General features: G+C 49.3%; 2 protein-coding genes across 2 annotated transcripts; one reads left to right on the top strand and one right to left on the bottom strand.

Annotated features, from left to right (window-relative positions):
* Nucleotides 1-3,077: 3,077 nt before the first annotated feature.
* Nucleotides 3,078-22,231, bottom strand: MMRN2 (multimerin 2). The gene is made up of 7 exons (XM_037496219.2): nt 21,905-22,231; nt 12,170-12,298; nt 11,977-12,083; nt 11,805-11,885; nt 10,943-11,104; nt 8,977-10,815; nt 3,078-6,247 (listed from the first exon to the last, which is right to left on the bottom strand). The coding sequence occupies exons 1-7, from the start codon at nt 22,066-22,068 to the stop codon at nt 5,862-5,864; spliced, it is 2,868 nt and encodes a 955-aa protein (XP_037352116.1). The 5' UTR covers nt 22,069-22,231; the 3' UTR covers nt 3,078-5,861.
* Nucleotides 22,227-26,571, top strand: SNCG (synuclein gamma). Its single transcript, XM_037496220.2, has 7 exons — nt 22,227-22,411; nt 22,754-22,850; nt 23,094-23,313; nt 24,118-24,159; nt 24,474-24,601; nt 25,636-25,704; nt 26,284-26,571. Exons 3-7 carry the CDS (start codon nt 23,193-23,195, stop codon nt 26,302-26,304), a joined length of 381 nt encoding a protein of 126 aa, XP_037352117.1. The 5' UTR covers nt 22,227-22,411; nt 22,754-22,850; nt 23,094-23,192; the 3' UTR covers nt 26,305-26,571.
* Nucleotides 26,572-26,905: the final 334 nt, after the last annotated feature.

Raw genomic sequence — 26,905 nt, 5'->3', positions numbered from 1 at the left:
GTTTTTGAAAATTGTTTTCCTAGAATGTGCCAGATTTTTTAGGTATTCCATTCACTCAAAAAAAAAAAAAATTGAATACTATTTTTCCCCCAGTGTTTTGCTTCTCTTTAAAACAAAAATGCAAGGTTATTTTTAAAAAATTGGGCATCTCTAAGTTGATCCAAGATCAAATTTAATATTGAATAATTTCTCCTAGGGGAGTTTATAAATTAAATCACTTGTATTTTTCATACACATTGCAATGTTTCTACATGTCTAAAATAATTTCAAAAGCAGAATTAATGATTGATTTTTATTTTTTAATGGTTGCAACTCTTGCATTGTTTAAAAGTGATACTATTGCTTGAGTCAGATGTTAAAATAGCAGTGCAGCAGTCCCTCTTCTTGCCTCAGTGCTGTCAGAGTCAAAACTGCAGGGAGCAGACATTTTCATAAAAACCAAATTAACACTAGGGCAGCGTCATATGAAGCAACATGTAATGATTGTCCCATACGGAAAGTATGTGAATACTGTTTTTGCAAAGGATGAAATATATTACTGTAATTTTAGCTTGTGCTCTGTACTATGCTTTCAGTGATTTATTTAAGCCCTTTTAGTGACCATTGTCCTTGTCCATTTAAAAACTAAATCATAGTAAATATTGTATAAAATGAAAATGTCATTATAGCTTAATTAGGGAACCTGTATATAGACATTGAAAAAAGGGTTAAAAGCAGTTTTATTATGCAATTGTAAAACACCAAAATATAGATTTCATCTTTGATATGTAACACACTATAAATGTATTTTGTACAGCATCTGGTTTAAAAGGTGCCTTAAGTTTACCATTAATTGCTTTGTTCTATATATAGATTATATCCAATGTATCATTTTTAAGTAAATAATCTTATTTTAGTATACTTTAGTGATGTGTTTTGTGATATTCTACTTAAATTGTATTATGTATCTGAAGTCACATGTCTGGTGAAATTTTATAACAAAATAAGTTAATGTACATACCTATGTCCGCAAGATGTGCATTTCAGCTGTCAGAAATCCAGTATGAAGCATGGAGCAGGTAAGTGACCACACACTCTTTCCTTTGTTTAGATAGAGAAACTATAAACCTATTACAGTGAAGGGTGTTTTTTTTCCTTCCATAAAAAGAACAAAACATTTGTACATGGCAGAAGTTTTGGAAAACATAGGAGAAAATAAAGATAGAAATAAAATCACTTAAAATTTTATTGCCAGATGGTACCACTATTTACATTTGAATGTTGCTTTTCAGTCTTTCTCCCATGTTGTTTTTTTGTTTTTTTTTTTTATTTTTTTTTTATAGAGGCATGTTCCATTTATTTATTTGTCTGCTTGTTTGTTTGTTTTGTTTATACATGCACTGGGTACAGTCAGAAGCGCGGGAGGGTGAGAGAACTCACCAGAGCCAGAGCGGGGAGCAGAACAGGCAGAAGGACCGAAGTACACTGCTGAGGGGAGCAGCGGGCGGCAGGAGAGGTCCGCGCGCCATGCGGGACCCTCCTCCGGTGACCGGGGAGCAGCCGGGGATCGAACCGGCGCCGCAAAGGTCGCGGGCAGCTTCGCAACCCAGCGCTCAACCGCTGCGCCACCGGGGAAGCCCTCCCATGTTGTTTTTTACAGTATTAAGATCATAGCATGTCATATATCCATTGAAAACATAATTTTAAAACACACTACATAATGTTCCAGCAAGTAGATGAAATATTTTTATTTTTGTATTTCCCCATTGAATATTTGGGTTATTGCCATTGTTTTTGGGAAAACATAATGTATTGAACATCCTTATACATAACTCCTTTGTATTTTATTTTCTTACGTTCTATTCCTACAATGGGGCTAGTGGATATAAAGCTTTGAAAGATTGAGGGTTTTTTTCAAGTTGAAGGTTTTTGGCAAATATTGCCTTATATACGGCGTAGAGCCGTTTTTTACACTCCTACCCACCGTGGATCAGTGTGCATTTCACTACCTGGACAGGTAATTTTTCCAAATTTTTTTCTCTTGGTTAGTATAGGGTATGCTTTCTTGTCCTGTGACCAGGTTCTTTTCCTTAGAGTTATGGGATCCATTTATCTGACCTTATGGTGTTCCTGCTGCAGAAAATGCTTTTAGAAAAGTTTGAACTTTGAGAAAATAAAGCCTGGGGATAGCTTTTGTTGTGCAGCATATCATTTTCCCTCCTGTACTCAGTCTCATCACCTGTCGGGGCTATTTTCTGTTATGTGTAAATTCATTTTGCCCTCTTAAGCAGTTGAACGTGTTGCCTGTAGGACGTCTGACGTGTTTTTCTCAGTCCTTTGTAGTTTAACATATTTTGTGTATATGTGGATATTTTGATGTTTAAACTTGCCCTGCCTAGATACATTCATTCTGTTGCTCATTGTTATTGTGTCCTGTTAATCTTTCCTTGGGCCTGGGGTATTTTCTGGGTTATTTCTTTATTTCCTCCCTTCCTTTCTTTACTTTGTCTGGATTGGAGTTACCATAATATCTATATTTAATGAGTAATAGTCAATTAGATGATTATTTGTCTTGATGGTCAAATCAACATAGTCTTGGCAACTAGGAGTTCATCAAGCTAATGCCTGAGTCCTGTTGACATATATCTTTCATTTTTTGAGCACTTACTACCTTTTGGCACAGTAACATGTTGCAGTTTCTGGTACTTTACTTGCTCAGTCATGGAGATGCATTTTTTCTAGGCACTCTGGTATACCTTTGTGGGGGCAGGGGTGGGGTGTGGTATTTAGAAACAAGGGTATGTTGACAGATAATCAAGACTTAAATTTCCAGTTGTCCTTTGTTTCTAGAGGTTAACATTTCAGAATTTTCATTTATGGATTTTTGGATCTTCAGGCATTTCATGATGCTGGCTTTCCACAGGTATTTGGCAATTTGGGCCTAGTTGCTCATCGTTATATTAGTGAATCCCAGTTCAGTTCTGTGTTCCTCAATTTCCTTTTTTTATCAGGGAGTGCTGTTAGAGCAAATTTGAACAGTAATCCTTACCTACTCAAGGGATTTGTACCTTCCCTATTCTTTTCCCCTTCACCCCACCCCAAAAGTTTTGTCATTGTCAGGCCAGGTTCAAGAGAGTTTTCTGAATGGAAAACGGTGTTCCAGCTACAGCTAGGAGAGGAGTTTTTGAAGTTTTTGAGATAAACATGATATACCAGAGTGTGAGAGAAAAGGAGAATTTTAAGAAACTTTTTTTTATGGAGGTTAGATCCTCTTAACAGTGTTCTGCAATAAGAATAAAGGTTGGAGGTATTTTGACACTATGCTATGGTTTATGAAGACATGTCTTTGGATTGACTCCCATGGGAATTGATTTCAGTAAGATTTCACACATCTCAGTGTGGCAGTGTCTTGTGTCTGGATAATTGGTAGCCAGCTACCCTGTAACAGTATGTGTATGTTTGGGGGTGGGGGGGCGGTAATGAGGGAACATGCACTATTCTAGCTCAAGATAGGCCACACTGCAGCTGACTGCCCACTGCTTCATCTGCCGCTTTCCACCCGTGTGTTAGGGGCTCCTGTGGAATCATTCCCTTCTCTCCAACGGTCTCAAATGTTTGGGGTTATGATTTCCTATTGCTGTTGCATTTTACACTTGATCTCTTTTTCAGGATTTATTTATTAAAATTTCCTGATTTGTGCTTAAGGTGCCTTTTATTTTTCATTATTTTTGAATACTTTTATATCTTTCCGACCAGTTTTAGGGTGGTATAATACCACTCTGTGCTTGACCCATTGTCTTATTCTGGATGCCACCATTGAAGGGTATTTTTACATTGGCCTGGGGAATCTATATGTAGAGTACCAAAAGAATTTCCACCCAAAGATATTAGATGACTTAGAGAGAAATCTATCAGATTAAGTTTTAGATTTCTTGCTTACCTGGAATCCAAATTTTAGAAATGTTTAAAGAGAAAAATATGCCCTTAAGCTTGATAGTATGTTTTGTGAAATTTGCATGGGCCGGCTATCTAAAAGACAGTTGTTTCTCCAGTTCTCATTCCAGAGACTTTCCTAGAATGATCTACCGATACTGCTGGCAGAATGTACCTGTTAGCACTTTCAACCTCCTGTTGAATACCAGGCATATGAGGATTGGCAGACCTGTACCCTTTATGGAGATCAACTCACTCTGCCAATTATGTACAATGAATTCTAAATGAAAATCTTTTAAAGACTACATTGCCCTAGTGTTTCTACTTAGCATACCATGACCAATAAGAGCAAGATTGAACAAAAAGAAGACACAGCATGGTCTTTCTAGAAGCAGGGGTGACCTTGTGCTGGCTTTCCCATCTTTGATGAGGGATGACACAGACACATTGTGCCTTGAGTCAGGATTGATCTTGGTATCTGAGCTGCAGTGGCCAAGAGCACTTGGCCAAAGGGAAGAGCAGATACGTGAGACTTGAACCTGTGGTCGGCATAATAAAGTACCAGAATACTTAATGAGAATCATTAAACTAACCACCTTATACTACAAGTGAAAAGAGTTAAAAAGTTAAACCATCTGTGGCAGTGTAGCCTGTAACACTGTTCCTTTTTGACACTGACTTCAGCTTATTGAGTACACAGAGTTCAGTGGTAAATCCTGAGGGATAATTATTTGAATTAATGACCCCTGGGATACAGTAAGAAGGGCTGGGAACCTTATTAACCCCAACTGCTAAATGATTAACATCTCACACCTCTTTCCTCTAGAATATGTAATTTTACAAATACATGTATTGATATTGCAGGAATAATCATTACTGAGTAGTAATGTCTAGTCCAGTATTAATGTCATTGCCTACTGTGGTGGCCTCTGAATGTTTTACTTAGAATTCACTGAAATTTAAGTAAAATAGGGGGTAGAATTATGAATGTCACATTTATCCCAAGTAGTTTGATTTTGTCCCATAGTTCTATCTACTTCATCAAATCTTTTCATTCTCTAGAAGTAAACCAGGCAGAGATTTGAAAGGCATCACTTTATTCTAATGTTCTTCATCATTTAGGGAGATTTTTCTCACAGTTTTCCTTCATGTCCTCTTTCAGCTCCCCTCCTGGTTAGAGATGCTAACATTTAGGATGATGATAAGCTATAAGAGGAAGTAAAAAGGGTGAAGGCTATATACATTTTAGCTCATGGTTGGCATGTCTTGACTTTTACCCTGCATGAGGAAAGGAGAAAACGAAGTGAAATTAAAGTCACAGATAAATAAGGTCAAGGAAGGACTGATGATAAAAGTTACCAGTTTTGTTTCCCTAGGTTAGCTCTAGCAGCCTTTGTTGCCATTTCTGACTGAAAGAAACTGAACAGGTTGGTTTTCTGCTGCTCTGCAGTGGTTGGAGGTATTTTGTTCCAGTATTGGTCCAATATTTGGTTCCACTATTGTCCAAGATGTCACCTCTATTTTAAACATACACTTCCTGGGGGTGGGGAGGAATGATTTTGTAGCACAAGATTAGGAAAAAGAGGAAGGAGAAAGGTTTAAAGTGTTGTAAGGAAGTTTCCAACCATAGGAGGAGCAAAACACCAAAAAGGCTGAACAAAGGGTGTGCCAAAGGGCTGGAGTACAGACACGCTGTCTCAAAAGGCACGTGGGCCCAGGTTCACAGGTGCCTAGTCAGATCCTGCCCAGGGAAGCACCCTAGCCCTTGTCCTTAAAAAATATCCAAACCTAGTGTGTCTAGAGGAAGGCCCCATAGGCCACGCTGTTCATGCAGAACTCCAGGAAAGAGCTAGACCCACTGGATGGTCTCCAGACCAAACCTGGCCAGAGCTCCAGGCCCAGGAGAGTTATGTGAGTCCCCGAAGTCTCATCAGAGCTGTGTCCAGTGTTCAGGTCTTGAATATCAGGAAACCCCCGAATGCAGTGCCTGGTGGGCTTCTCTTTATTACTGATCCCTGAGTTAACTCAAACCATACTCTCTCACCCTTTTGCAGCTCAGCCACGGCAAAGGTCGTCACTGTGCTTCCACTCCTCTGGCCCTCGGTGGTAGAGACTGTGGTTCGGTGGTGACCTCCAAACACCAGCTGCCCGGTGCCCGGCCCTGGGCCAAATTCAATGCTTACTGCAAACATATACACCCCACGCTCAGGGGCTCGGAAGTAGCCCTGTTCAGGAAAGTAGCTGCTGCCAATGTTGGTGTGAGTAGTGTTGAACTTCACAGTCTGCCGGGCCATTGTCCCTTCTGAAAAGCTGGCGTAGAAGGCCACGGGGGTGCCTGGAACACAGGAGGAAAGTGCTGAAAGACACCTTCCTTCGGATGGTAAATGAAGCCCTGAGACCTGCTTCCTCACCTGCTTAACATTAGAAATAGGTCTCTGTCTTCAGGTAACCTAGATATTCCCAATGATAGTGTATCTCAGGGAGTGGGAACTACCTGGCCAAACCTCAGTATTTCACTAATTGAGAGAAGGGAAGATAGATACAGTCTGTTCTCTTCTAGAGTATACTTTAAAGTACATTTTTGTTTCATCCCTTTTCCTTTCCAGCACCCTCAAAGGGAGGGAGAGAAGTACAGTAGGCTCTTGAATAAGGCATTTGTTTTCTTAAAATGGTAAAAGGGAGTGAACAGTTCCAGTGCACAGGCTGGCTTCCTTTTGTTGCCATCAACATCAGTTCACTTAGTTTCCAAGAACAGATCCACTGATTGAGGAGATCAGGTGCCTAGCTGGTTGCCCAGTGGCAGGCTGGAAAAGGAACACAGCTGACTCCCAAACTACTGCTGCCTGAGAAGAATCTTGTGATACCCAGAGGAAAGAGAAAACGTGACAGCTCCTCAAGGTAATAATACGACACTGGAGATAATCACAGAGCAGTGGAGAGAGAAAAGCAAACTCCTGGAGCTTTGTCACAGCACCTTAGAGAAGGAAGAGCAGGTGGGACTGGGGAGGAAAAGTCTTTTCAAGCTGGTCATCTTAATGTTTTCAGAATGTTTCAGAGCCCTGGGATTACAGATAGGGAAACTGAGGCCCAGAAAGGGAAAGGTGGCACACTAATAAATTACCAGCAGGGAGCTGCCCTGGGGTCTCCTAATTTCTGGTGCTCTTCTCCCCTGACGGTGTGCTTTAGCCAGCCTTAGGAGGATAAGAAAGAATGTAGGTGTGCAGCCCCCTGCCCACTGCAGGCAACTGGAGGAAACTGTCAGCCTGTTAACAAGTCAGTGAATCGCAATTGTTTAATGCTTTTTGGGAGTGTGGGGGTGAATTACAGTGAGGAAGGAGTCAAGTGGGCTGCCTGGCCAAGAGGCTTGGGGCGGGGAAGACTGGGCTGGACATGAGATGGACCCAATGGGGGTCCAGCCATGACACGGGCCTTGGCACTGACAAGGCCGTGGCGCGCGTGTTCCCTGAAAGAGCATGGAGTTAGTACAAGTAAAAACAAGGCCTGAAAGGAGGAGCAATCTGCACAGCAGCTAGTGACTTAGGTCATGGGGCTAGAGAGCCAGCTCTTTGGCTCCCACTCCAGAAATAGCCCTGTGAAAGACAAAAAATGCTGTTTTTCTCTAGTTCTGGAAGATTTTCTGAGAATTATTGGAGAGTTCAGAATAGCAGCCGCTTTGTGTAAGACTGTCTCCGCAAAGGCCTGCTGCTGGTTCTGCAGTTCCCCCAGCACCCAGGAGGTGGGGCGCTGGTCCAGCCCAAGGAAGGCTGGCCTAGAGCGCCCCCTGCCGTTGCTTGGCTCCCCCTCCCCTGCGTCTCGCCAACCTGCTTGCGGCCTGGAGTTGGGCTTTAGAGGGAGACCCCACTCAGTGACAGTGCACCTTTCTGGTGGAAGGGTTGCGATTCACTGATTTGTTAACAGGCTGACAGAGAATGGGCTTGCCTGGAGGGTACAAATTCAAGCCCTCTAGTCTTCCTGCAAGATAGAGGGTAATTTTTAATTTTGGTGGGAAACCATTATATTAGAACAACAAAATATTTCAGTGGTAAGCTCAGGAAAATTCTAAATTCATTAGCATATTGAGACCTTACACCCCCTCATAAGAGGGAAAATGATGGAACAATTAGTGTAGGCAGAAAAAGCCTCCACCCTGAAAATGCTGGGGAAATGGAAAATGTTGACTGGTTTCTACTAAATGTCAAGCCAGTGCTAGGCACTTGGTAAATTTCTCTCTTACCCTTGGTAATAGCCCTGTGGTGCAGGCAGTGAGTCTCCCACTTTACAGCAGGAGAAACTGAGACAAGTAACTGGTGTTTTATAGCCTGTGCTCTCTCTACTACCAAGAAGATACAGGCCTCTGTGGCCATAAAGTAGGGTCAGTAGGAGGAAGACCTTGAACTTTCCACATGCCAGGCTACACAGAGTACAGACAGCCCAGATGACAGCCTTGGGCTAAGTCCACGGGTCTGAGGGAGGAGGTGGTCCCAACACCAGCCTCAATGGCAGGAGAGAGTCACTTGTGAGCCACATTCAGGGAGTGGCTAGGGAGACTGACTGCACATTGTTTCAGCCTCAGCCAGTTTCCCAAACCCAGGGCCCTGGAACCTTGCAGGGACCAGTCATCTAGAGACAGCCAGACTGGGTTCAGGGCCACTCTGTAGCTGCTTACTGGCTCTCTGAGCAGGACAATGCCCCTGACTGATTCTGTTTCCAGGGTCAGATGGCAATAATACATTGTTGAGTGGATATGATAATTCAATATGGCAAAGCCCAAAAAGGGTTACACAGAGGACCTGTTGCAGAGCAGCAAGGTGGGTCAACTATATTTGCAGAATGAGCTCCTTTTGGGGCCCAAAGCTCTTCCTGCATTCACCTCCCATGGTGTGCTGCCACTGGCAGGTGACATAAATACCTGTACACACACACACACACTCTCTCTCTCTCTCTCTCTCTCTCTCTCTCTCTCTCTCTCTCTCTCTCTCTCACCTGCCTTCTATGTGGCAGAAGAGGTGCTTGCAGACAACCCTCTCCTAGATTCACCTAGTCTCCCTGGGTCCAGAAACTCACCTGCCTCCCAGAGCTCTGTTCCCAGGGTGCCCGTGACTGGCCCTCCGACATGTGTATCTGCCAGAGGCTCCACTTGCTTCCTGTCCCTCCTCTTGGGAGCTTCCAGACCTTTCTTTTGCTTTTTCCCTTTCCTGTTCAGCATGGCCTGCAGCTTTCCCAGATCCAGGCTGACATTTGCTGCCAAGAGCCCTTGGAAGTTCCCAAAGAGGCTGTGGAAAAGCTTCTGGTGCCGCTCTAAGTCCAGCTCAGTGCTGGCCAGTGCTCCATGGAGGCCCTGGAGGGAGCTGTTGAGAGAAGTGGCCCAGGAAGCCTCACAGCACTGCCCTACTTGCTTGATGTCCGAACTCAGGCGCTGGAGCTCCTGCGCCAGCCCAGCCAGGTCCATCCCACCGGCCTCCTCTCCTGAGGCATCGTGGCTCGGCTCCAGGTGCTCTGCCGGCAGCGGGGGCTGCACTTGGCCCCCAGCCCTGCTCTGCCCACTACCCACCATGGCCTGCTCCAGGGTCGTCACCCGGGCAGCCAGGGCATCCCAGCCCAGCACCTGCTCCTGCAGCCCGCTGGCGGCATCTTGCAGAGCCACGCGGATCTGCTCATAGCGCAGGGGCAAAGGGCCAGTCCCTTCCTCTGACATCATCTCCATCACCTCCTCCCCAAAGAGGGCGGCCAGCACAGCCTCGTGCCTCAGTGCATCCTCCAACAGGGCGGCGAAGGAGCTGTGGAGCTGTTGGATCTCGCGGCGGATCTCCACTTCAGAGGCCTTCAGCTTGTTTACCTCGCTGTCCAGTGTCCGCAGCTGGCTCCTGAGCCGCGATGTCTCGGCCCGGGCCCGCTCACCATCTGCCTTGTGTGACTCCATGGCCAGTGACAGAGCATCCACGGTGCTGCTCAGGGCCTGCAAGGAAGAGCCGTCCTCCTGGCGTCTCTCATCTAGGCTCACCTGGGTCTCCTCCAGGGCCCGCGTATGGTCCCTCTGGCCCTCCCGGATTACATCCAAGTCAAAGTAGAGCTTCTGGCAGTTGCAGTCCTTGACATACTTGATGAGGTCGGCGTGGCCGCCCTGCAGGTGCTGGAGGGTGAGGTTGAGCTCCAGGAGCTGCCGCTCCATCTCCTCCTTGTTCTCTTCCATGATTAGTGACTTCTCCATCAGGATCACCCGCAGCTCTCTCAATGCAGTGTGATTCACCTGTAGTTCCTCCACCAGTCGCTCCACCTTGGTTATCTGATCGAAGGTCTCATCAGATTCTGAATATAGCTCCTTGATCTCATTCACATGCTGGGCCAGAGTCGCCTGCATGTCTGCCAGGGTGCTCTGTAACTCCTCTTCCCTGCGGCCAGTGGCCACATGGAGAGCCGAGAGGTTCCTCTGCAGCTGACCCAGTCTGGCCTGCAAGCTCTCTGGCTCTGGCCTGGCTGCTGCTCCTGCAGTAGCCACCAGCAAGCTGCCATTGACCCCCAGGGATTCCTGGGCCTTAAGGAGCTTCTTCAGCTTCGTGTCCACATTGCCCTGGACCTCAGAGAGGGAGAGCTGCAGGGAAAGCTGCTGGGCATGCAGACGGTCCTCCATGTCCTCCTGCAGCCGGCTCATTTTCTGGGCGTTCTCCTCAACCTTGGTCTCAAATTTGGTACCGAGCTCCTGGAAGTCAGTCCTGGCCACTGCACTCTCCTGGACTCTCTTGATGGCCTGTTGGTTGGCCTCCATATCAAGAGATAGGTTTCTTATGGCCTGGGAGAGACTGTGCAGGCTTTGGTTGAAGCTCCTCCAAATGGGGCTGAAATGTCCTTGCAGGAAGGTATCCATGTGGAGCAGCAGCACTTGCTCCAAGGATTTGCCTGGAAACCCTGCAACAGACACACATTTTCACATGGTCCTGAGGAGGGGTAGGGACTAGACGAGGGAACTTCAGAGGTCTGGGCCTTCTTACCTCCCCTCCCACTCAGCCCTTCAGCCCTTCCGCCTGCCCCTCACCAAACTCCGTCTGATTAGCCTCAGTCTGGTTGGCCTCAGTCATTGTAGCTGTGAGGTTGCTTGGCAGGGCCTTCCACAGGTCTGAGGGGCTGTCTGCCACCTGTTGAACATCATTTTGAAGGTCTCCCAGAGCGCTGTTGCTGATCTCTGTGGCTAGGTGGCCTGGAGATACATGAGAGATAGGTGTCAAGAGCTAGCGCTCAGGGCTGGGTATATCATGAAGTATGGAGAAGATTTCAGAGTTGAGATCAAAGAGGTATGTGCTGTCTTCTGAGGAGGATCTGTAGAACCTTTACTCTCAGAAGGGCAAATGCAAGACAAGTAAAACTTCACCCTGCCCCTTGCACCCATGACTAATCAATCATGGCACATTTTCTTCCTCAGCCCCATGTGCATGGCCTCTCAGGATCACTTTAGGCCTCTCTTGTTAATAGATAGGATGATGAAATTCATTCACCACCCCAACTTTGAAAGTCTCCACAAACGATGTCTTGGTGGTTCTCCTGTGCTGCCTCAACACCAGGGACAGCATGACTTCCTGGCACTGTTTGGGGGGGTGTGGGAAGCTTTTTCAGGCCCTGGAGCATGTGCATTTCAGGGGGAAAGGAAGTGCCAGATGAAACTGTCCTTTCCAGAATATGGGTCAAGGGAAAAGGTGCATCTGCTTAGCCAGCAGGCAGGTAACTAAGGCCCTGTGAGGCTGGTCCCCTTGGTATGGAGCTGAGGAAATGGAGGGGCCATAGAGGCATCTGTGTTGATTCTGAAAGTTTTCCTGAAGTGACACTGCCTCTGAGGAGAAAGAACCTGGGCACATGGGTGCTTCCTGCCTGCCCCTTCTCCACCTTCCAGGAAAGCAACATACCAGGTTGAAGGCTGACTGGCCTATCCCACGGCTCCTGGTGGTCATCACCTGGATCTGCAGGCTCAGGGATTGCCATGGAATCTGCAGAGAGGAGGCATGGAATATTGATCCCAGAGCAGCATGACCTCTAGGGTCAGAGGTCAAGGGAGCAAGGGGCCATGGGGAGCCCTACCGTGATGCTGGCAGTCAGGGCCTGCGAAGCCTGGGCAGCACTTCCAGGCCACGGAGGCCAGCACCTTCTGCTTGACCTGGTACACTGGTTTGTGGGCCATGCGGTACCTGGGGGAAGAGGGCCAGCTCAGCAGCTCCAGGGTGAGCCAGAGCAGGGCCTGGACCAGGGGCCCACCCTGCCCCACACTACTCACATGACTTTGACTCTCTGGCAGTCCGGCGCCCCCGGTGGACACAGCTGCTGTGAGTGGACAAGGAATTTCTCTGTTTTGCAAGCGGCTATGAAGGTGACCAGCCTGGACTTCTGGTAGGGGCACCAATTACTGGGGAAAAAAACAAGCCAGAGGCGAGGGTTGCTGAGCTGTTCTCAGGTGCCCAGCAACTCTTCCTGGAGGTCAAATGGGAATAGCAGTGCAGAGTGGCTGTCCAGCTCCCTGCCCCACCTACTGCTAGGAATTCTGGAATCCATTAGCCTGAGGAGGGAGTGCTGCTCTGCATTATTCATCCCTAACTCCAAGCTCCAGAGTAAAAGCTCCAAAACATTGCCTGCTCACCATCATCTATGAGACCCTACTCCCCCAGGCCAGCAGGGAAGCTGAGGAACACCCTGCCCTCAAATCCCATAGCAAAATTGCCAATAGAGCCATGAAGGACTGTCACTATTTCACCCAGTGCCAGTGAGGCAGCATGGTGCTGCTGGGGTCCTTCATACTTTCTGACTGTGTGACCTGGAGCAAGGCACTTAGGGTATTTCCATTTCCCCATCTATCAGAGGAACATTGTAATATGCTCCTCCAAGCGGGCAGCTGAGTGTCAAGCCCCGGACCTTTACATATTCAGTGAGCACTGCAGCATTACCCTATCACTAATCACATCTTCTTTACCAGAGACCTAGCCACAGGGAGGGCACCTGCTCTCTGGCTGTGCCCCATTATGGTCATTATGGAAATAGCTTTCAAACAACTGTAAGGAAAGACAGCCAGGCCAAGCAGTCCCTCCTCTGGAAAAGATTGCCCAAACCACAGTCTTACAGGGTGGTTTGGGGATTGCACACAGTGTCCTGAACACCTGGGGGGTGTTCGATGCCATCACAGTATATGCTGTTGTGGGTCTTAGGAGCATGAGGGTGCTCACTAACCCGATGCAGGCTGGATGGGCTCAGCAGAAGGGGTCAGAGGGTCTTCCCCCAACAGTCAGCTACCAGAGTTGCAGGTGGCAATGACCTCCATGGCCCAGTTCAGTTCAACACTGAACTGGATGGCAGGTGCTGGGCTCAAGCTTAGCAGCCCTTGGTGCCAATATGGAGGTTCAGCTTTTATCTTCAGAGTCCAAGGAAGAGCAGGCAATGTCAGATGGTGTGGCAGGTGCTGGGACCTGGGGTGACTTTCAGGAAGAGGTATAATTGGGGAGAGAGGGAGATGAAGCCTTGAAAGCTGTGATAGAGGCATGTGGTCCCACTGAAATGGGGACAGGAGAGGGTCTGCAGTGGGAGGCTGTGGAGGTAATGAGAAGCCAGGCTGTTGTTTCTCCTGCCATCTGAGAAGCTGGACTGTCCTCGAAGTCATGCAGGGTTTAAGCAGGGATGTGACATGACAGAGCCTCCCTGGTTCCTGGGCACTTAGGTGGTGGTGTCAAGGTCCAGATAGAAGTTGTTGGAAGCTTTCACTGGATGATGGTGGAAGAGGTGGAGAGAAATGGTCATATTTGAGAGCTAATAGAAGGCAGTGTTCAGAGACCTTGGTGATGGAGTGGCTGTCGGGGCTGTGATTTTATCCTTTGGAGCTGATCTCTATGCTGGAGACATCACACACTGTCATGCAGAAATACTTCTAGGGAAGCAGGGGGAGGGATTAAGGGGGAGTTGTGTGGCCATATCTACTTAGAACTGAGACCCCCAGCATGCTTTCCCACTTGGCTTGCAGAAGTCTGGCATCCAAACCTCTTGGCAGTAGACTGAAAAAGCATGTTAGGAAGATGGCCAAAGTCAAGAGGAAAGACCTAAGGACGCTGACATTAAGGGTTCCCCCTTATGAAATAGCTCAGCAGAACATCTTATGACAAAACGGATTAGAATGCCCCATCCAGACATTCAGTTTCCAATCAGTTCCGCAGTCTCTCTATTCTTAAGAAGTCAAAAATCCAAAGATGACCTGTGAGGAAAACCTGCATTACCAAAGAGGAAGGTCAAAACAAGCAAATGGAAGACAATCGGCTTAGAGAAAACAGATGGTGCAGGAAGAAGAGTACCCTGGAGTTTGCATTAATATTTCCAGATTGATAAGAGAACTTACACAGACAAGTATTTAAAAATAGGTGCAAAACACTCTGAGAATAAAAATTAGAAATTAAAAATATAACAGTGGAAATACAAAAGAAATTTAAAAGAAAGTTAAGTTAAAGAAATTTCCCTGAAAGAAGAACAAAGAGAGTTGGGAAATAAAAGAGGAAAGGTCAGAAAGATAGAAAACCAACACCCAAACCATAAGAATTCCAACATCCAAGCCATTAAAATTCTAGAAGGAGAGCAGGGGGAATCAATCATTGAAAAGAATCAAATGTTCCAGAAGAGAGCAACACACACACACACACACCCCTCAGTGATTAGAATGGCCTTGAACCTCTCAACAGTAATACCAAATACTAGAACACAGTGGAGAATTATCTACAAAATACTGAAGGAAAAATATTTCCTGTTGGAATGCTGTACCCAGCCCAACTATCAATCAATGTTAGGAGAGCAGAATAGATTTTCCACAAGTGAGTTGTCAAAACATTTCTCTTCCAGCTAAAAAGAAACTTCTCTGAAGAGGAAATGCAAATGGCCAACAGGCATATGAAAAAATGTTCAACATCACTTGTGATCAGGGAAATGCAAATCAAAACTACCATGAGATACCATCTCACACCAGTGAGAATGGTACATATTAAAAAAACTAGCAACAACAAATGTTGGCGAGGTTGTGGAGAAAAAGGAACTCTTCTGCACTGTTGGTGGGAGTGCAAACTGGTCCAACCACTATGGAGAGCTGTGTGGAGATTTCTGGACCTACTAAACATAGAGCTTCCATATGATCCAGCAATTCCACTCCTAGGTATTTACCCAAAGGACACAGAAACATCAATTCCAAAGAACACCTGCACCCCTATGTTTATAGCAGCACTGTTTACAATAGCTAAGCTTTGGAAACAACCCAAATGCCCAAAAATAGATGACTGGATCAAGAAGATGTGGTACATATATACCATGGAATATTACTCAGCATTCAAAAAAGATAAACACATGCAATTTGCAGCAACATGGATGGCACTGGAAGGGATCATGCTCAGTGAAATAAGCCAGAAAGAAAAAGAAAAATACCGGATGGTCTCACTCATAGCAGGAATCTAGAAAACTTAAATAAGGGACCAGGAAAAAGAATAACTATAAAAAAGAAAATATCAAAATCAACAAACTATGAACCAGAGACACTCTATGGGGGTGGAGGGTGGGGAAAGGAGGGATTGGGGTCAAAATAAGGGGGTTGCAATTGTATGGGGATATAAAAATAAAATTAAAAAAATTAGTTGAACACATTATTTTAAGTATAATGTGGAAAAAAGTCAAGCCCAAATACCAAGTGTTTTATAATTCAAAGGGAAATCTATAGAGAAAGTAGATTAACGGTTATCTGGAACTGAGGTTAGGAATGGAGATTAACTGCAAATTGGCATGAGGGATTTTATTGGAAAAATGGAAATGTTCCAAAATAGGATTATGGTGTTGGATAAACCACCCAGTAAATTTACTAAAAAATCTTTAAGTTGTATGTTTAAATGGGTGAATCTTGTTATATGTAAATTATTCCTCAATAAAGGTGTTAAAAAAAAAACAAAAACATTTCTCTTCCCAGGTCCCACATCAGGTAACTGTGCAGGAAAGTATAAAAAGGACTCATAGTTTTTTTTCAAGTCTCAACTCTCAGTAGCATATATAGTCGTATGAATGTAAATTTTCATAAGGACAATATTGTGGAATGATGACTGGGAAGGGCCTGTGTGTGTGTGCACATGTGCACACGCATGTATGCATATACATGTGTGTTGGGATTGGAGTACAGAGTAAGAATGAGAGCAAGGGCCTCCCCGGTGGCGCAGCGGTTGAGCGCTGGGCTGCGAGGCAGTGCCGGTTCGATCCCCGGCCACTGGTGAGGGTCCCACGTGGCGCGACAGACCTCTCCTGCCACGCCTGCTGCTCCCCCCAGCAGTGTATTTCGTCTGACGGCCTGCTCTGCTCCCCGCTCTGTCTCTGGTGAATTCTCTCACCCTCCCGTGCTTCTGACTGTACCCAGTGCTTGTATGAATAAAAATAAACCTTTAAAAAAAAAAAAAAAAGAATGAGAGCAAAAGCATGGATAAGCCACTTCTCAACAAGTAACAATGTGAATATATTATTATACTCATAACAGTATGAGTATATATCTTATTTAGAAATAAGAGGTAAATGCCAAAAGAATCACCTACATTTGGTCATTGTTTTGGGGGAACAGAGTAAGCTGGGGCTTCTGATTGTCTCAACAAAATTTGTAGAGGGTTTGACTCTAATTCACAGGGCCAGCAAAGTTTCTCTTTGGGGATAGGCAGTAGGTATTTTACGTAAGACTGACAAATTAATTTGTAGGACACAATGCAAAATGAAAAAGCAAGACAATAGAAATTAAACCCAATATGGTGGCCTTCTGAGTGTTGGATCCTTTGTGACTGCTCAGGTCATATGTCCATGAAGTTGGCCCTGATTTAGACTTCCCAGGACATGTGGACTCTTGTTTCAACTCTGCCATTGTAGCACTAAAACAGTCACTAACAATACATAAATGAATGACTGTGGCTGTGCTCCCACTAAAACTTAATTTACAAAAGCAAACAGGGGGTCAGATTTGGCCATAATTTTCTGATTCCTGTCTATGGGTGTATATAACAAAATAAACCTTAAATGTGTATATATATTTTATATATATATATTTATAGTCATTTCCATCTGGATGAGAAAATGCAGATGAACAGGTAGAGCATTTTGGAAGAAAATAGTGAGGAGTTTCTCATGTGTCTAGGTCTATCCATCTTGTGTACCTCACCTATCAACACCATCTCTAAAGCCAAGTAATGAACGGTGGAACATGGCAGAGGATTTGACAAAACCATTCAGTTAGTGGTGAAATGGGAACACATCAAAAATCTGGACAAAAGCAAAGACTGTTCACTCAACACTGAAACAGTGGACAGTAAAAGTGCTGTCCCAGAACTCTAGGACCGTGGGCCAGATGTTTGTCTGCACAGACTGTTCCAAGGACCAAAATCTGCGACTCCCACCCCACCTCCATCCTGGGGACCATGGAAATCCTGGGCTCAGCCCTAGAGAAAAGTGTTTCCCTGTGTCAGTGGTTCTCAACCAGGGAGAGGGAACTTCCCCCATGTGCATATGGCAACTTCTTGAGACATTTATAGTTGTCGTGACTGGGGGTGTGGGGGCGCTACTGGCGTCCAGTGGGTGGAGGTCAAGGATGCTGCTAAACACCCTACAAAGCACAGGACAGCCATGCACAACAAAGAATTAGCCAATTCCAAATGTCAATAATGTCGAGGTTCAGAAACATGTTCTAAACAAAGTTCACTCCTGGCACGTGCTCTCAACTCCAGCAGAGGCTGCCTGGGCACATCCGGTCTGGTCCAGCCTGCCAGGGAGTGACTGGGACTTTCCACGTCCAGCTCCTGGAACCAGAAGTGGTGCTGCCCACCCTTCCTGTCCAGGAACTTTCCCTCCTGACCTGCCCAAACTCTGGCTTTCATGGCCTCTATTCTCCCTGCCCACAATCCCCCTCCCTCAGCATCCCCATCCCCTTGGCACAGTACAGCCTGCTGGCCCAGAAGCCCTGGGAACATTCCTGACCTTTGCTTTGGTTTCCTCCTGCTTTTGGCAGCTTCTTGCTGTCCTTCTGAGCTCCAGCCCCCAGCCAAGCTGGGTGAAGCATGAAGCATGCCATTGTTCTCACTCCCTTCTGGTCTCAGGCCTTCTCCCTCTTTATACCCTTCCTTGGGGAGAAATGATGGGTGTCCTCATCTCCCAGCGGTCTGTTGAGAGGCAAGTGCCAGCCAGGTTTGGTCCTGTGCTGGGCCTCTGTCATGACCACCACTTACTGCCTCGTCCCATGTAGGAGAGAGTCAGCTGATCCCCTTGGAGTTGCTAAGTAGTTGCTGGGGGACTCCCCCACCCCCTCCCTAGACTCAGGGTGACCTTGAGTAAAACCTTTCCCCTAGTCCTGGAAAGGTGAAGAGGATTCCTAATCCAGGTCCCTCCCTGGGGGCAGGGAGTGAGGGTGGGGGTTGAGGGGGGCGGCTGAGGTGAAGCAGGGAAAGGGCTATTAGCTGGAGTTCCCTGAATTATGGATGTGCTACTGCTTCCACCTCTGAGACACTTAAATGCTCTTAACAAACCAGTAAATCCCACCTCCGTCTGCCCTTTAAGTCTTCCTGGGGAGGAAGGGTGTCTTAGCCTTCTTGCTTTCTGGGATCCTGAACGCAGCCATGAATGTGACCACTCAGGGGAGAATTTTGCAAAACTCTGTTTTTGAGCCAGAAAGGGACCTTGGCAGAGAAGCCAGAGGCCCACTCGGCATCAAGCCAGGAGCCATGGTTCCCCAAGTGTGACTCAGGCCAGGGCTTCTTCCCTGTTTGTGCCCAGGGCCCTGGGCCTTTAGGAGCAGAAACAGGTGCAGGAGGTGCAGGCGTGGCCAGAGACAGGCAGCCTTGGCTTCACCTTGCTCCTGTGAGGACATGAGTAACTCCTCTGGGCTCTGAGCTCCCAATTGCAAAAATCAAAAGTGCTCCTTGCACGTGGGTCGGGAAAAGCTAATAGTGGTGGCCAGAGCAGCGTCTCCCATACCTCCACCCTTTGAGGGAGACAGGACAGAGGACATCTGGGCTCTGTAGCCCAATGGGTGTGGATCCGGACTCTGCCCATTACTTTAGAGTTGTGTGGCCTTGGGTAGCATCCCCACCCCTCTGTTTTTATTTATTTATTTGTTTGTTTTTTGTTTATACAAGCACTGGGTACAGTCAGAAGCGCGGGAGGGTGAGAGAATTCACCAGAGCCAGAGCGGGGAGCAGAACAGGCAGAGGGACCGAAGTACACTGCTGAGGGGAGCAGCGGGCGGCAGGAGAGGTCTGCGCGCCATGTGGGACCCTCCTCCGGTGGCCGGGGAGCAGCCGGGGATCGAACCGGCGCCGCAGAGGCCGCGGGCAGCTTCGCAACCCAGCGCTCAACCGCTGCGCCACCGGAGAGGCCCCCCACCCCTCTGTACCTCAGGGCTTGTAAAGTGGAGAGAGCTGTGGTGACCTGTCAGTGTTGTTGCAACAGTGCAGAATGGGGGCACCTGGCCTGGGGCTCAGCTCGGTCCCCATCACAAGTTCAGTCCTGTGGGGAAGGAAGTTCAGCATCTGTGGGGCCCACATCTTAAACTGCTGCTCTCTCTACCCCACCAAAGCCAGAGAGCACAAGTGCCTCCTCCTTATGAGGTCCCCAGGGCCCTAGGAAGCACTCAACCATGCCCTCCGCCCCCTTGGGAGCTGACAGTAGTGGGACTAGGGCAGCAAAGCACCAGCTTGGTCTGCTTGGTCTTGTCCTTGGAAAGGGTCTAATCTGGGTCTGTGTCTAGGGCCTGCCCTGGTCCTGGGCTCCAGAAACAGGCCTGAGAGGCTCATGCCAGCAAAGGCCTGACACTGGAAGCCAGGCACGGCAGTTTGCCAGGCCCTTCCTGAGTGCCCAGCGCCTGTTCTGCACCCCCTGCCCTGTTGTGGGAGGGGGCTGGAGCAGCGTTTCCGCCTCTCCCTCCTCTGGATCACGGGAAGCAATCAGCCCAAGGAAGCTGGTCAGGGTTTCCTTCCTTTCTCACCAGCCCCTCTGGAGGCCTGGACAACTTTGGCTTGCCCTGTGGGGACCGTGGCTTCTGGGGTAATGGGAAGGAACCCCAGAGAACTATGCAATCCCCTGGAGCCCCAAATCCAGGGCTTGGGACACTTGCATGGGCATTCCTGGGCCAAAGGCCTGGTACACAATGAGTCCTCCCTGGTGGCGCTAGGGGTTGAGCACTGCACTGTGAGGCAGTCCACAGCCTCTGCAGCACGAGTTCGATCCCTGACCCACCAGGGAGCAACCCACATGGCGCAGCAGACCTCTCCTGTCACACCTGCTCCTCCCCTAGCAGTGTGCCTTGGTCAATCTGCCTGTTCTGTTCCCCACTCTGTCTCTGGTGAATCCTCTCAGACCCCACATCTCTGACCTGTACACCAGCTCTGTATGCATAAGTAAATGAATCTTAAAAAATAATGATAATAAAATAAAATAAAATGAAGGCCTTGTACATACTGCCGGTGCTCTGTACACACTGGGACCACACAAACGCAAAAGGGACCAGAGGGCAGCCCATGAGGACAAGCCCTGTTCTCCCCAGGCTAAGGGAACATGGTCCCGCCCCACAGTCGATGGGATGGAGAGGAAGAAGAGCTTCTACCATCTCTTTCCCATCCATTTGGACCCCCTTTCATGTCCCCTTTCATCAAAACAAGGCAGGCAGCCCACAAACTGGGCATGAGCTAATGGTTTCGGGGAGGGAAGGCTTGGTCCTTGGTCCTGAAATCAGAGCTACATGTCCAGGTTCTCCCACCAGAAGTCATATTCTCATCCCAGCCTTCAGCAGAGTTGGGGACAGAGGGGTGACAGACCCCTCACTAGGTCCTCCTCCAGCCAATCCTCCCCACACAGCCAACCCCTCCCCCTCTGAGGGTCAGTGTGCACTCTCTTTTGGGAGTGGGTCCAGCAAATACATTCACCTTGAAGCATCAGAGCTGTATAGAACTGTCTGAAACATTGATTCTCTAGGCCAACACAAAGATGAATCTCTGACAGCCAGGTGGGAGGCTCTGTATGTGTTAAGTTGCCCCCTTTTACTCCCCAAATCCATATAGATGCTCTCAGGTAACCGGTCTATGCGGTGGGGGTGGGGGTAGGCATACTGGGTCCTGGGATGCCTCTGAGTGCTCCAGGGACCCCAGCATTAACTCTGGACTTCAACTCACATGCTAGTTGCAGCTCTCCTAGCTGTGTGGCTGTGGGTCAGCTGCTTAGCCTCTCTGAGCCTCAGGCCTCTCCTCTGTAACCAAGGCTATTGGGAGGATTAACACCTGGCAAGGTGCCTAGCCCAGCAAATGGCACCTGCTGCTCTAACAGTATCCTGAGGAGAGACCTCAGGCCCAGCACCTTACCAGCAGGTGGACCCCTCGCCCTGTACAAACAGAACACCAAAAAATGGCGTCCTGGTCAGTCAGAGGAGTGTTCTGCACATATCCAGAGAGGCACAGAACAGCTTGCTTGATGTTGAGACTTTTTTATTTTCGTTCCAGAGATAGAGTAGGGCACATCTCTGCCAGGTTGAAGACACAAAATCCAGCCCCTAGGAGTATCAGTCCTCTCTATGGCTTAGCTGGGCTACCCCACGAGGGCTCAGCTTTCAGAACTAACTCATTTTGAACAGCCGAAGCCACTGCCACACCAACTGGAGACTTCCGGAACCACAGCCCCTCAACACCCCATGCAGGGTAGATGACAGTAAGGAGTGCTCCCAACCTGTCCAAACCCCAGGCCCTGTTCTCTGCTATGGGTCAGGCAGGGGACTTCCTGTGGTTCTTAGCCTGGGGTACCTAGTCCCGACTGCCTAGGGGTGGCCCCTTGAAGGGGAGTTTGGCACCTAGTACCTCACTCAGTCTCACAGCTGATCAGCAGGTAGTTTACACAAGCCCATGTCACAGATGGATGACTGAGGTCCAGAAAGGCCTTGTTTTGGCTGAACTGGGACTCAGGTTTCCATGACAACCTCCCACAAGAATTTCAACCTCCTTACCGTCTAATGGGGTCGTTGCTGGTGTCCTCAGCCTCTGCCCTCCAGGCCCCAGGCTGTCTGGAGTCAGGTGGATCAGAGAACCAGGTACCTGGGGCCTGAGCCCAGGCCCCAGGCAGACCCCAAATTAGGGGTCCCCCAAGACCAAGTAACAACATCAGGATCATTGTCGCAGTTGGGCAGGCTCAGCCTCAGCAAATGACTCCAGAAACTGCCAGTCACGTTGTCATGAAGTTAAGTCTCAGAAGGAAAAGAAAGCACAGGACAACAAAGAGAGGAAGTGGCCTGGGCCGGCCCACCCGGCAAGTCTCGTCCGGCCCCTCACCCCACTGCCTGGCCCCCATAGAGGCAGCCAACATCGCAGGCAGGTTCCTGTGCCAGAGAGAACTCAGGGACACTGGGGGTGTAGGAGACACAGGAAGGTGGCCCCCCATCCAGGCCCCATGGGAGCCTGCTCCCTGGGAGTCAGAAGAGCATAAGCGCGGAGGTGAAGCTGCAAGACATCTGTGGGTCAGTCTCAGGGACCCTGCAGCTCCCCCATGCTGGTGGCCAGGAAGTGGGGGATTTCATGCCTACTCAGCGCCTCCACCACTGGGCTGTGGGAGCCAGCAGCTGGGTGAAGCTCAGAGGGAGAAAGGAGCTGCCTGAGGGCTGCAAAGGGTGTAGCCAGAGGCCAGGGATACCCTTTTGTGCCCCTGCCCACTTCCTCCTGGTGGGAACCCCAGGGATCCATGTTTCTGGGGAGAAGCCAGGTAGCACAGGTGGTTCTGGAAGGTGGATGACTCTTGACTGTGTGTCCCTGACCTTGTCCCTGTCTGGAGTGCTGGTAGCAAAACTGCCTCCCTCTCTCAGCCCCGTCTGCCCCAGATGTCCAGACACAACAGCCCGGGGCCAGAGAGCTTCCGGCCAGAGCTGCCCCTGTGAGTGAATGAATGGGGAACCGTGATAGGTGAGGATGCTTCCAGCCCCCGGTTAGCCCTCCTGGGAGGGCAGGAGCAGAGGGGAGGCTTGAACCAGCTGAGGCCCAAGGGACTGGACCCTGCTGCCCCATCCAGGGGGAAGGAGACAGGGGGCGGGTGGGCATCCGCCTTCCCTCTTTCTCGCTCCTTCCCTCCTTCCCCGCCCCCGCCCTGGCTGGCTGGGCTCCCACGGCCAGTCGCTGCATCATCAATATTTCATTGTCGTCAATAAGAGGCAGCAGCAGGGACAGCGGCTGCGGCAGTACTTGCGCCAGCTCCAGCCACAGCCTGCCGGCAGTCGGTAGCGTCGGGCTCCCGTCCCTGTCACCACCATGGACGTCTTCAAGAAGGGCTTCTCTATTGCCAAGGAGGGCGTGGTGGGTGCCGTGGAGAAGACCAAGCAGGGGGTGACAGAAGCTGCTGAGAAGACCAAGGAAGGCGTCATGTATGTGGGTGAGTCTGGGCGTGGCAGGGCTTGCCAGGGCGGGGCAGCTTGGTGGCTGGGGGCCAGGGTGCTCGGAGGTTTTGGGCCTGACTCCATATCCCCTAGTCCTAGGGAGGCATTTTGGGAGGTGATGAGGACCTGGCTGTTAAGTTAGGCTCTTCAGGGGGGTTTCTGGGGCAGGGCAACTGGAGGGGTAATCAGTCCTCAGACACACCCATCTACGCAGACAAAAATGCATGCACAAACACACCCTAGCATCTTTCAGCCTGGCAGCACCCACCCCCTTAGACAGAACCAGGGGAACTCAAGGCTGGAGTCTCCTTGGGTCAAGTGGGCAGGTGCCCAGGTAGGGTCCCCACCCTCCAAGAAGCAGCAACCGGGGTATAGATTCCCACTTTGCCCAGAGGGAAGGAGTGGAGCTGGAGGGGAGACTCTTTGTCCTAACCAGCCCCACCCCCCTCAGTTTCCTCAGAGGAGGGGGCTGAGCCGCTGACTCAGCTTTCCTCTGCTGTCCTCCAGCTGCTCTGGGGCCCAGGATACACCTGGCGAAGGAGGTTGTGGTCGTCCGGACCCTATCTCAGACCTGGTCTCTCCTGAATTTTCTCCCAGCACTGCCCTGTCCTGTCCTGTCCACTTCCCGTTTTTCTTCTTCCTCTAGACACAGCAGGAAGTGGCCTTTGAAAGCCCCCAGACACCATTCACCCCCTACCCACCCTAGAGCCTGCCTTGCTATTCTGTGTGTTTTCCCTGATCACCTTCCTCCAAACCCCTGGAGGAGTAGGTCTGGGCTGACACCTCCATTTCTTCCCCAGGAGCCAAGACCAAGGAGGGTGTTGTGCAGAGTGTGACCTCAGGTGAGGAGCTGGTGATGAGGGGATATGGTGGGACCTCCAGGGACTGCTGTGTTCTGGTACCCTTTACCCCTCCTGACCTTATAGTCCATGTCCCAAGCTGTACATGGACCCAGACTCTTCCAGAACCTGAGCCTGGATGTAGGGTGGGCCTCCCACTCTCCCGATTAGCATCAGAATTCCCGTGGGCAAAAAGGGTCTCCAGTAGGGCCACAGTTCAAGTTCCCTGGAAGAGGGGTTGCTCTGGCCTGACTTGAGCAGACCAGGCTTGGGTGGGAAGGGCGTCAGAACCAAGGCCAGCCAGAGTCCTCCCACAGTGGCTGAGAAAACCAAGGAGCAGGCCAATGCTGTGAGTGAGGCTGTGGTCACCAGCGTCAACACAGTGGCCAACAAGACCGTGGAGGAAGCAGAAAACATCGTGGTCAACACTGGAGTGGTGCGCAAGGTGAGACCTTGGTTCCCAGTCTGGCTCTCAGACTAGTCCTATTCTTTCTCTGGGGCTCTGGAGAGGCCAGCTTGAGGGGAGGCATTATCACCCCATTAATATATGGGGAATCAGAGATTTAGGGGCCCACAGCTTGTGCTTGGTGTTTTCAATATGTATCAATGCCTGAAATCCTCATTTCATACTTATAAAGGGCGTAGCTGGGGCCCAACTGGAAAGGGAGGATCAAAACCACACCCTCTTGATGGTGCTCAGCATAGAGGAGAGATCACATTTACAGCTGAAAGCAGGGTCCTGTGGCTCCCACGTGGTGACAGGCAGGGTCTTGGCAGTGAACACCAGGCTCAAGCTGCCCACTTAACAGCTCCAGAGTGTCCAGCCTCCCCCGAGGGGCCTGGTGGGCTGCCTGTCACCTCCCTGGAGAAGTCAGGAAGCAGCGCCCTCTGGTGACTGAAAACAGTTCAGGATCTGACCCCACCCTTCACCTCCGCCTTTGTGCTTGCACTTGTGTGTGCCAGTGCACAGCAGCAGAGAGCATGGAAGGAGTGAGGCACTCCCCGGAGGACAGCTGGGAGGAGATGTTCTAGCACCTACCACAGAGCAGACTCTGCCTAAGGCAATTTATACTTAGTGACTCATTGTAAGCTTTTAATTGTCACAAAATACCACGAGACAGGGTGAGGAAATGAGGCACAAAGAGATTAAGAACAGTAACGTGCCTTGGGTCTATGACTAGTCTGTGTGAACCTGAACTTCTCATGCCACTGACCTCAGGCACCTACTATGGGCCAGCAGGACTAGGCAGGTGACCACCTGCCCTTGGCCTGGAGAAAGGCCCCAACTCTGGCTATTACAGTGGTGCACGTTTATGCCCCCCAGTCCAGGATGGCCTTGTGGTAGCATGGAGATGGCAGGACCCTCCAGAGGTAGGTGCTGAGACCAGGGTCCAGGTTGATCACCCAGTCTAGTCCTGCCCACCAACTGAGGACTCTGCACCCTTTACAAGATTCCACAACCACTTTGCTACCCTACAGGAGGACCTGGAACCTACACCCCCAGAAGAGAATGAAGCAGCCAAAGTGGAAGAGGAACTGGCTGAAGAGGTAAGAGCTGGGCTCCTGGGGTACACTGTGGGTCCCTGGGCAAGATTCCCTTCAAAGAAGTCTTTGGAGGGTTCTCCCTGGTGGTGCAGGGGTTAAAGTCTTAGCACTATCAAGCTATCACCAGCCACTGCAGCATGAGTTCCATCCCCCACCACGGAGCTGACACCTGGTGCAGCAGACCTCTCCTGTCTTACCCACTGCTCCCCTCAGCAGTGTATTTCAGTAGATCCGCCTTTTCTCCTCCCCATTCTGTCTCTGGCGAATCCTCTCACTCCCCACAACTCTTGCCTACACCCCCGTTTTTGTATGCATAAAAAAATAAAAATAAATCTTGAAAAAACACAAAGAAGGCTTTCAGGTAGGAACCCCATATCTCACGGGCCTGCCACTCTCCTCCTGTGGTACCAGAGTCCTCTGGGGGAGACTTGACCTTCTATAGCTTCCTGAACTTGACCTGAATAACAAGTTCCTTCACAAAATAGCCCCTCAGGTCAGGGTGGTGCTGGTCCCACCCCATTTACAGTGGTCACTGAGGGCTGGGACCCCAGAGCTGTGTATGATCATCACCTTCTCTTCCAGACCAAGATTGGAGGAGACTAGAGGACATCCAGTCAGCCTTGAAGGCCTCAAGGAACACCCCTCTGCCTTGGAACCCCATCCCCTGTGGAGCAAGGAGTGCCTGGCCCTGAAGTGTGAGCTTCAAGGCTGTATCTGAGCCCTCACCCCACCACCCACAGGCCTGTCTTTCAGTGCTGCCTCTGCCTTCAACTCCCTCCCACCCTCTGGTCCTTCTGACCCCACAGATGCTGCTGTGATTTTTTTTTCTAATGATCCCAAATAAAACTCATGTTCCCACCCCTGGACATACCTACTCATACTTCCTCTCTGTGCTGCCTTATTCATGACAAAGTCCCCTGGGACCCTCAGGAACAGGCACTGGGCCAGCCTGTTGATGGTCAGGGAAGCAGGTCAGGGCCAGGTACACTACAGGGCACCCTGAGTGTTTCTTGAATCTGCTAAGAGCAGGCACTCCCTTCAGGGACACTCCCCATCCCTCAAGCCACCTACCAATGCCATTCAATGTGGAGGAGGCAGTTCTGCTTTTGGCTTCCCGAGACAGCCACCAGGACATGCTGTCCACAGCGGCCTCAACCCCAGTGCTTACCCTCTGGATATGTACCTTACTGACAACAGGAAGTGA

Source organism: Talpa occidentalis, unplaced genomic scaffold, assembly GCF_014898055.3.
Source record: "Talpa occidentalis isolate TD23 unplaced genomic scaffold, MPIMG_talOcc4v2.1 talOcc4.8, whole genome shotgun sequence".
Lineage (NCBI taxonomy): Eukaryota > Metazoa > Chordata > Mammalia > Eulipotyphla > Talpidae > Talpa > Talpa occidentalis.
Note: the sequence above shows the minus strand (reverse complement) of the source record. Positions and strands in the feature narration are given on the sequence as shown.